This window comes from Camelina sativa, chromosome 7 (genome assembly GCF_030686135.1).
Source record: "Camelina sativa cultivar CO46 ecotype springtype chromosome 7, ASM3068613v1".
In the NCBI taxonomy this organism is placed as follows: Eukaryota; Viridiplantae; Streptophyta; class Magnoliopsida; order Brassicales; family Brassicaceae; genus Camelina; species Camelina sativa.
In genome coordinates, this window is record NC_141886.1 from 4664883 (window position 1) to 4675957 (window position 11075).

Sequence of the window (11075 nt, forward strand, 5' to 3'; positions counted from 1 at the left end):
GTTGTGATCGGATGCGGATTTAGGGGATTGACGGGGGGTTCAATCTCAGATTTTCTGCTATGATCGGGTGCAGGTTTAGGAGATTGATGGGGGTTCAATCTCGGATTTCCTGTTGTGATCGAATACGGATCTCGGGGTTGATGGGGGTTCATCCTCGGGGTTTTTGTGTGTTGACTGGGAGGGTCATGTTTATACTGGCCGAGGGGGAAGAGTTGTGATGATTGGGAGAGTCTGGTTGGTTTGACCGGTGGGGTTTGTTTGGTACTGACCAGAGGGGTTAGGGTTATGTATACCGATGGGTCACATGGATGTGCGGACTGTTGTAGCAGTTGCACAGGAAGCCTTGTTGATGATGTTCAGTCCGGTCGGAGGATGTGCGGGCCATGGTGACGGCTGCAAGGTAGTTCTTGACAGATGGACAGTGTTGCGGGATGCGAAGACGAATCCTAGTTGGTGGGGAGAATTGTAACATCCGCGAACCAAAATTGGGGATTTTGGGGATGGGTGTCGATTGACACCATGATAGTGTTGATCGACACCGGCAATTTCTGGGTCGATGAGAGTGTTTTAATTGTCGATTTGGGTAGGTTTGGTTTAAGGAAAACCATGGAACCAGGTTATTTAAATTAAAAGTCGATGAGAAGGGTTTTGGCAAGTGCTTTTGTCGCTGTTTTCCTTTGTTTTTGAGATAAGAAGTGTTCTTGAGGTTTTGGGAGAATTTGTGAGATTTCTTGGTGGTTTTTGGGAGATCTGTTCCTGTGGTGTGAAGATCTAGAGCTAAGGACGAAGGAGGAGCTTCCTAAGGTGTGGGATTCGTTGCTGTTGATCAGAATCTTCCTGCAAAGAGGTGAGTGCATGACCATGGCTGATCTAAGCCTGAGAATCCTTTGTTTTGCTTGTTTCTGTGGCTGTTTATGTGGTATTCTTGTGTCTTTGTGGTTGGATGTTGGTTTCTATGAGTTTGTAGGAGTTTTATATGAGTTTCGGATGATTTGCAGGATTTGGGAAGTGGATCTTCGACTTTCGGCTTCGTGCAGAACGAGTTGCAGAGTCGGTGTTGATCGACACCAAGTAGGTGTCAGTCGATACCAAGGAAGTAGTGTCGATCGACACTGAGGTAGTGTCGGTCGACACCCATTTCTGTCAGCAGCGGCTGATGTCTGTTTTTCTTGGTTTGTTTGTGTTTGGTTGTTATTTGTTAAACATTGGTTTCTCTGTTACTTGTGTGTATAGCCCAGTTAGATGGAAGGATTGCCTCACTAAGTATTTGTGATAATACTTACGCATCTCAATTGTTATTTGTGGTGTACAGGTATGTGATGTGGAATCAAGGCGATGAGGAGGAGGATAATCTAGGGTCTCGTTTGTGTGTTGTTGGTTATGATATTGATGTGGGAACCATGGATAGAGTTATGCTAGGTTGATGGTTAGAATGGTTAGGAATGATATGGTGTTAATGATATGTGGGTTTTGTATTGTTGGTATGTTTCCGCTGTGCATATTGGTTGTTGTTGGTTTACTGTTGAATTGTGGTTTGGTTGGTTTAATTAAGTAGTATGGGATGGTTAATTATATATATTATATTAAAAAAAAACGTGTCGGGTTGTTTCATTTACTAAGGAAAGGAATGTGGTTTTTAATTGGTAACGGAGCAGACACAAATACATCGCTAAATCCTTGGATACCATCAAATCCACCAAGGGCTGTAACCGCTATTGGAAATAGAGTCTCGGGTTTAGTTTCAGTCAAAGAGTTGATAAATGAATACACAAAGACCTGGAATATAGAATTTCTGGAAGAGTACATTGTCCCTGAGGACATCAACCTTATTAAAGACATTAAGTTAAGTCGTCAATTTAATCCAGATTTGTTGGGATGACATTATACATATACAGGGTTCTACACTGTTAAATTAGGATATTGGTTGAATACACGTTTACAAGACAAGATGCTTGGTTTCAGTCCTCCTCCCAGTTCCCAAGGGTTTAAACAAGTAGCATGGAGAGTGAGAACAACACAAAAAATAAGGCATTTCCTTTGGCGATTGATAACAAAAACCGTTGGCATCAAATCGATATTACATCACATGGGTATATTAAGAGATCCACTCTCCTCCAGATGTAATGCAGCTGAGGAAACTCTTGATCATCTATTCTTCACTTGTCAACATGCTGATCAAAGTATAATTAAACCCAATGTGTACTCCACCACGATCTAGTGGTATCGTTGTAACACTTCAGGATCAAATCCACAGAGACCAAGCGATGCACTATGAAATTGTATAGATTTGAATATAGCTAAGGCAAGAAAGATTGTGTTTCAAGTAACCGATTAAAAACAGAAAATAAATAAAAGTTTTGCAATCAAGGAAGAATATTGGGCGTAGGGAATCAATTAGGGGATTACAATCTCGAATTTAGCTGATAGATTGGAAAAGCATTAGATACCGTTCTTGAACTCAAATCATGAATGTAAAACTAACCTACTGTCGCAGCGTTTGTTATCTATGCAAGGAATTGATTAAATTCTAAACCGTCGTTTGAATCTAGCAATCCTAACAAGCAATAAGTTCAAGTTTGATTCTGTTCACAAAGTGCCTTAACTTCAACTTTCGTTGGCTAAGGATCACCTTCCTCACCTATGTTCTTTTCAAGCAATTCAACAACACTTTTGATGTCTAGATGAATTAAACCTACAATCATAAAGCACAACTATAGATGAAGAACACAAAAGATCAATCCCAAATCTAACAACCTAAGTTTAGAGAATCATAAAACCCCTTCTTGAAACCCGAAACCTAATAGTAAAACTACTCAGACATGGAAATCAAAGAACATCAAATCAAAGATGAAGAAAAAATGTTTGAATTGCAAAGAGAAATAAAAGGGTTCAGAATTCTTCTCCAAAAAGTTAGAAAGGATAAGAGATCTTCTCCCAAAGCTTACAAGTACTCAAAAGCTGCGTAGAATAAAAGTTGTTTTTTAAAGGTCGAGCCCGTGCTTAAATAATAAAATAAAACCCTAAAAGTCGGTTTAAAACAAAAAAGGAAACGTTTGCTTCGGGTACGGGATCGATCAATCCCGAATGTAGATCGACCGATCCAGGATGCTTTTCTCTGTTTGCTCCATCTGCTTGCTAGTCCGATCAGTCCTCACCAAATTGGCTTCAGATGCTTGTCTTCATCCCCAAAACACTCAGTTTCCTTCCAAAGTAGCCTAGAACCTGTAAAGACTCACACAAGACTAAAAAGACTCTAAAGGCACATTTGGACTTAACAAAAGACTCAAAACAAATACAAAAACTATTTTTAAAACCTATAAAATACAGACACATCACATGCCTATAACATCTGGAGAGGTACAGTATTTTCACACTATGGACTCCTTGATTCAACAATTCCATTTGTAGAGATATTGAAGATGATAATGTAATACAATAGCAACACCAACCTGTCTGCTATGCACAAACAACTGCCTCTCTGGATCTTATAGAGAATATGGAAAAGTAGAAATATTCATTTCTATCAAGGGAAAACAAGTCTTTGGCAGATATTCAAAACGCTACCACAGAAGCTACCGAATGGGTTGATATTAGGTCTACTAATGATTCCTATCATGCTTCTGCAACTGACAATACATAACAGCGCTCAGGTTGGGAAAAACCAAGTGATGGTTACATCAAATGCAATTATGAGTCGCCAACTAAGTGGTGGAAGACCATCAAAAGCAGCATGGATTTTGCATGATAAAAATGGTTTCTTTTTAGAAGCAGCAATCAGTATTGGTAGAAACTATACAAGATCACTAGAAGCAGAATTACAGGTCCTCTTCATGGCAATGCAACATGTGTGAAGTAGAGGCTACAATAAAGTTCTTTTTCAGGGAGATAATAAAACGGTGCAACGGCTTCTGAGTGGCGATAAGAAAAACTTCAGACTTCATAAGTGGGTGCGAGAAATCAATCATTGGAAACAATAGTTCACCTTACCTTCTTTCCAATGGACACCATGAAGAAGCAACATGGTCGCAGATCGACTAGCAAAGGAATATATATCATATGAATATCTGTTTGTAAAATACCATTATGCTCCCAATTTCATTGTACCACTCCTACATGAGGATCATATTACAAGTTTTTAAAGGAATCAGCTGATATATATATATATATATATATATATATATATCTGTTGTGATTGTTATATAGGCTTTTTTATTCCATTATTATTTATAAACTTTCAAAAACAAAAAAAATCAAATGTGATTTTGAAATGTGATAATTTTGTTTCTAAGCTTCCCATACGAGGAAACTTCTTACCACAATGGTAAATAAAACAAGTCTTATACTAGTTTTAGTTTCTAATTTCAGTAAATACAGTTTTTTTTGCAATCTAATAATACAAAACTTATTGTATGTCATGAGTGATATAGGCATAACCATTCATTATAGTCTCATGTGTTGAGAACATGCCAATTACGGAGATGTCATACAAGCAAAACTATTAGATGTTTGTTTGAATATTACGAGGAGCGAACTACACCGTAGCCCGTAGATATATTGTTCTTGGTAATTGTTCATTATAATCGCAATGTTTCAGGTAGTTGAATTCAACATTCAACATAATATAAATGCAATAGACGACGTACTGATGCATTAGTTTAATGCATGCATTTTTAAGCTCACTTTGGCATTAGTTTCTTGTCTTGCATTTACTTTCACATTTAGAAGTTTAGGTGTTTTGTGCATTGATCTCTTGTAGGTTTTGAAGTGGTGTTTGCAAGAAAATAAGATTAATTTTGAAGTCATTTGGATCAACTAGGGAGATGAAATGAAGAAGGAGATGTAGCCTAAGGATGAGAAATTGACCGGTGAGCTGTGGCGGCTTGTTGCGGCGGTGTGGTAAAGAGGTTGGAGGAGATATCGAATTCACCTCATGGACAAAGATCCTAGCATTTTCGTGCATGTGGGCGACATCGTGAATTCGCGATGACACAGCGAGCGACATCATGTAGCAGGGTCGTGACGTCGATGGATTGCAGCGGCTTCATGCGGAGGGATCACGAAGCTAGTTTCTTGTTATCCAATAACAATTCAGGTCAAAGCTAGTTTGTCTCGGGTTGACTGGGTTTGTTTTTTTTTCCTGTATAATGTTTTAAACCTATTTTTTTCTTAAGCCTAGGTTTTTTTTATTTGTTATTAAATTTGGAATCTTGTAGTTCTGATAAGTATTTCTCTAGATTTCATTTCTTATATATTTCCTCTACTCTTCTTCTTACATGAATCTTTGAGGATTAGTGACAATTCTTTGGATTTTCATGGCTTTTATTGGTGTTTGCCTACCTCAGAGTGAGGTCCTCACTAATTTGAATGGGTCAATTGCCTTTCTTTTCATTTCACTTAGGTTGTTAGATTAAAACCTCTACTATGTTTTCTTAGGTTAGGGAAATTTGTACATTTCAAGTGCTTAATAATTAGATCTCTTCCCTATGAATTCGACTCTAAAATGCTGTAAACTAAAACCATTAGACTGTAGTTTTCACATTTAAAGAAAATATTAGTTGACTAATTCTTTAATCAACGACCAAATTAAAGAAAAGTTCCCTTTATTATGTTAAGTAATGAGCAAGTTATATATAAAATAACATACCTATGAGGAAGAGATTCACAAAGAGATTAATCATCATGTACCAAATGTTAACTTGTATCCAACTATCCATGCATAATCTAGTGTAACAATATATGAAATTATATTTACCAGTAATCTACTCAAAGAGATTGGTCACACACTTATACTGATATTATATTTCGTAAAAAAAGATAATTGTATTTTCGTTGATTTTATCGATAATTTAGTATAAAAATATTTAAAACTGTTTAAGAAAATTTAATAGTGCACTTAACAAATTTTATTATTTCAATTAAAATATATTTATGTAAATATAAATGTAAAAATCTTAAATTTGAGACTTTGTATGTATAGGATCCGATATATGACACATGGTACCTGGAATAACGTTTTCCGATCGATTCATATCATTTATCAACAACACTAATTATTATAATCGTATGACATTTTAATCGCAAAGTGACTTTTTTATTAATTTGTTGAGACGATAAAACGATAAAATATACCGCAAGAAAGACAAAAATAAAATAAGACGACAAATCACCATGAGATCGAGAGCACAAGATGAAGCAACAATGGAGTAAAACACATTAACAATATATTTGGATAATGGATCAGTTCTTGCGAAGCACAATCAGGTACTGCATTCCAGGTTTGGCATTCTGGAGACGAGAAATCTCTTCGCGTGCCTTGACCTCGACAAGCTCAAAGGCTTTCCTCATGACCTCGGTCCCAAAATGTGCGGCAATAAATGCACCATAGAAGGCCTTGAAGGATATGGCCAATATCTTGGGGTCTAGCGGAAACTCATTCTTAGAGTGAATGATATCCTCAAAAGCCTCGATTGTGAACTTCCCATTCTCCTCAATGATTTGCCTTATCTCGCATTGTTCCGCAAAGTAAATTGAGGTTTTGAAAGTATCCACCTTTTCTTGCTCGGTGACACCCTTTTTCAAATAAAAAGCAAATTTTTTTAAAAAAGAAGAAGATAATGTTAGTTAATACTTATAAAGATAGCAGTATAGTACTAATAATGTTAGTTAAGTTCTTATGTAATTATACGTAATACTTTGAGGATAAAATATTTTATGTACCTGTTTAGCAAGATCACTTAGAGATTCTCCAATAAAATCCATTACTGTTCCTTTAGGGGTCTCGGACATCTTAACTCCGTCTCTTAGACACGAGCCTAGAAGCAACATCAAACCCCCGGGCACGAGCTCTTCAGCTCTGGCATCCAATAGTTTCTTGGTGTCGATAGAGTATTGATCAAGATACGCTTTCTTGACCGCATGGTTGAACCCGGTGCACTGCATGTCTTTGTTCCATAGGGGAGAGTCATGGTCCATGATCCCTTTGGGGATCTTGGAGGTGAAATGGAATGCGTAACTCATGACTCCGATGTGGAAACTTTCCTTAGGAAGAACACGTTCGAAGAAGGAACCAGGAACTCCGGCGCTGTAGTATCTTCTCCCCGGAGGAAGTGTCTGGAAGAGTGTGTTGAAATCGTTGAGGGTAAAGTCATTGAACAGGACTTGGAACTCAATGTCATCCGCCGGGTTTTGTCCGGTTTCTCTACGGTATTTGTCTTCAACTGCATCTATTATGTTTTGGAGTGCAACAAAAGTGTTCGGTCCACTCGCACACCCGAAATCTACTACACTGAACCGGTTCGAAATCAAGTCGAGGTTGAGGTTCACTGAGATCGCCTCGGTCATCTTGTCCTTTGCTGCCTCCAGTAACGCTCTCTGTATATAATTAAAGGACACTGTTACATACATACATCTTAGGATTTCAGAACCTGGCTAACAAGGAATACAATAATTAAAACCTGATAGGAAGACTGTTGGTTGTAACTCTCAGGACCATCTCCTCCAATCATGATCCAATCTGGAGTAGTAGTCATGATGTCTCTCTTCTTTATTCGATCTTCTCTTGTTTGATGCTTTTGTTTGGTTTGTGATGAGAGTAAGTGATAATCCACGGATGTCTCTATGCCTATTTATATAGTAACATTCCTTGTGCTTTAAAGAGCAATGACAAATAATTATCTTATTAGGTCAAATAACCAATCAAATTATATTAGAAACAATTATTATGATTTTTAAAATTTGTTATTTTGAACAAGGAAAAAAATAATCAGCTACACAAAATCTAAAATGTATAATCAACTACACAAACGGAATGCAATGCATTCCCATGTGTATTAACTATACGATAACATGTAGTGAACATCAGAACTATTTTATTCAGATACACGGTTCGTCGTAATCTGATGAAGTTTATCAACTTTAATTTTGGAATGAATGTACATAATTGTAGCAAGAGAACAACCTATAGGATCCCAAATAGTTTGTGGAAATTTTCGAAGTTTAATATAAATTTGATTGTAGGATGGAAATACTATAATACTTCTTTAAGTCCTAGTTGGAAACTTCAATATAGAAACTATCCGATATAGCTAGAAAGATATAATTGTCATGTATAAGACAAATTATGTACAGTTACTTAGTCTCATGAAAGTTGTTCTAATTTTCTCCAATCTACTAAACAGGGTTAGTCTGCTCTACTATTTCTAATATCTCTCTCTGTTATTGTTTATAATATTAATCTAAAGGCTAACTCTTGGACTTCTAAATCTAAGTTTTCGAAAAATATCTTATGCAAACATTGTTTTTATTTTGCAAGTTTGAAAGTTCCTTGTTTTGATAGTTTAAAAATATAAGAATTTGGAAAATTTGAAAGTTTTAAAATATTTTAAACAACTGAAAGTTTTAAGTATTTTTAAAAAGTTGAAAGTTTGACAATATTATATATAAAAGTTTGAAAGTCCCTGGTCTCTAATTGCTTATAAATAATTAATAGTATTTGTTGAGTTAGCTGTTGCGGATAAGAGATTTAATATTATAATGTCCCTTTGATGTGCTTTAATGAAAAAAAAAAAGATATGGGAGGTCAAAAAAAAAAAAGAAAAAAAAGATATGACCTTCGCGACGTTAACTAACCCGACAGTAATTTATCAACCTCAGTTTTGTTTACACGATGCTTTCTCTACAGTAGAATTCTCATGGTTATGGAACTCATAAGAATGGCCAACACGTAGCCTTGCATTAGACTCATTGACAAAGAAACCTTTTTAGACTCATACATCACAACCGTGGTGGTTCACGCAACCGTAGACTACATAGTACTTATCCATGTGTCAGTCCTCAGAGCGGACAGTTTCTTTCTGACTTTGGCATACTACGTATTAGTATTACATGAACCGAACAAAAGCTTGAATCTGATGATATACTGAAATGTACCACATGAACCAAAACCAATGTTTGAATTCTGATAATTTTGCCTAATTTTTGAAAACCAAACAAATAGAACAAAGTTACTCATTGCCCATAACTTCTGTGAAAGCACACATAGATAAAAAAAATTTATACATATATTAATTTTAGTATTTTCATCTATCTCCTCTCTTTTTATTCGCACGACAATCTGCTTTCAGCGTTTCTTTTCTTCTTTTTCAGTTTTAGTCGATGAAATGTATACGTCTTAAACATTATTTAGTTTATAATTAATTATGTTTATGCTTAACTTATAGTTGACAACGATCAGAAAAATTAATTGTTAACAAAAAAAAAGATTCAAAGATCTGAACACAAAAGTAAAGAGTAAAACAAGGGCCTAAAAACATAAAATGAATTTGTCAAATCTTTGAAAAATTCTATGATGAGGTATATTAAAAAAATAAAAATCTATTAAGATTGATGAATATGCATGATAAGTTAGTGACGAGGAATCGTGCTGGTTTATTTAATGATGAGGGAGAGGAAACAATGGCTGACTGTGACATATAAGAACATGAAATTAAAGATTCCTAAAAATATGACATGGATTTCAATAAATCCTCAGAAAGTTTTACTTTGGTGTGAAATAAGACAATCTTTAATTCAAAAGTAACAGAGAGTCTATTACCTTTGTGGGGGAACATTATGCCTTTCAGAGTTCAGTTGTTAAGAACACGGTTTAATGATCAGCAGAATGTCAAGCCAAAATGAAACTAGCTAGACTTGAAGTTGCCAAAGAATTATACCATTATTTTTGTATATCTAGGAAGATGTAAAGAGAAGCATTGGTGAAAGATCTTGTACTAAACATAATTTATTTCCTGCGCACTTGGAAGACTACAATTTAACCCTTTTAAGTTAAAGATATACAAATATATTGCGAATGTAGAACCAAAAAAAAAAGTGAATTATATTTCAGCCTTTTGCAAATTTAATTTAGATTAACAAAAGAGTTTAGTATAAATGGACAAAATGTATATGTGAATGCTGTTTGACAAAAAGAAAAAGTATATGTAAATGCTTTCATGGCGTCGCTTTTACGACAATATATGTATTATGTGATTCTTCGTTATGTTTCACGTCACTTGTGAAGTTTTTTTTTGTGGGACGTCATAACGTCACTTAAAAGAATTTAAACCAACAACAATCAGTATATGCATTTTTTTAGTAGTGATATACTAAATAATTAAAAAGAAATACTTTAAAATAGCAGTAAAACAAATGCATACACAAGTGAAAAGAAAAATATAATTTAACAAAAAAATCATAAGGAAAAATTAAACAAAAGCTAGCAAAAATAGTGGCTTCTCGAATCTGATTATTTTAAAACCCTATATATACCATAAGAAACAGTAATTTAAACAAAAAAATAATAAGTGAATGAGCTTATGATGATATATTAGAATATGATTTTCTTGCAATCACCCACGAATAATATTAGCGTTTATAAATCATAAATTTTATATTATAGTGTCTTCAACAATCTCAAATCGCTAATTTTTTTTTTAAAAATTTCACAAGGTTTTGGGGTTGTGTACAAGAAGAAAAAATTAAAAAAATAAATAATCATGTACACAATAAATAAAAATATATATTATGAAATCATATATTCACGTTGATTTTGGTCGTTCTGTAATCTTCATCTCCCAATATTAAAATTATGGTTGTTTCAAAATATTAATATTTTATTTTTGGTTTTTACATTACACCGTTTCGGGCCGTTTCAAATTAAAATTCCAGAAATTTCTTATCGTAAGAATTTTCAGTTAATATCGAGAACGGTTGTTCAGAAAATGAAAGAACAAAAAACATACACAAATACAATACATAGATAAATTATATTACCAAGTCTTATATATATTCAAGTTGATTTTTAAACACTATTTGTTTTCTAACCTTTATTTTCCGGTATGAAAAATTATTTGTTTCACAATATATATTTTATTTGAATAAATATTTAGTATTGAATTTATGGTTTTCTATACTGTTCAATTTTATTTTAATGGAGTCCAAGTTTTATACGTTTCTAATAATTGTATAGTATATTATATTTATTTTGGTTCATTTTCGATTTAACCGTTGCCGTACTTGTTAATCAATTAATTATAAAT

The 11075-nt window shown here is 34.4% G+C and overlaps 1 protein-coding gene across 1 annotated transcript; it reads right to left on the minus strand.

The window, feature by feature from the left end:
• Positions 1-6069: 6069 nt before the first annotated feature.
• Positions 6070-7580, minus strand: LOC147940859 (paraxanthine methyltransferase 1-like). The gene is made up of 3 exons (XM_087456649.1): positions 7455-7580; positions 6718-7371; positions 6070-6570 (listed from the first exon to the last, which is right to left on the minus strand). Exons 1-3 carry the CDS (start codon positions 7527-7529, stop codon positions 6238-6240), a joined length of 1062 nt encoding a protein of 353 aa, XP_087312775.1. The 5' UTR covers positions 7530-7580; the 3' UTR covers positions 6070-6237.
• Between the last annotated feature and the right edge of the window lie 3495 nt (positions 7581-11075).

Bases quoted from the DNA above. Each gene is read 5' to 3' on its own strand.
- LOC147940859 (XM_087456649.1), bottom strand. From the start codon at position 7,529: ATGACTACTACTCCAGATTGGATCATGATTGGAGGAGATGGTCCTGAG. The intron at 7,372-7,454 runs GTTTTAATTATT...AATTATATACAG, and splicing joins ACCAACAGTCTTCCTATCAG to AGAGCGTTACTGGAGGCAGC. The intron at 6,571-6,717 runs GTACATAAAATA...TATTTGAAAAAG, and splicing joins TAAGTGATCTTGCTAAACAG to GGTGTCACCGAGCAAGAAAA.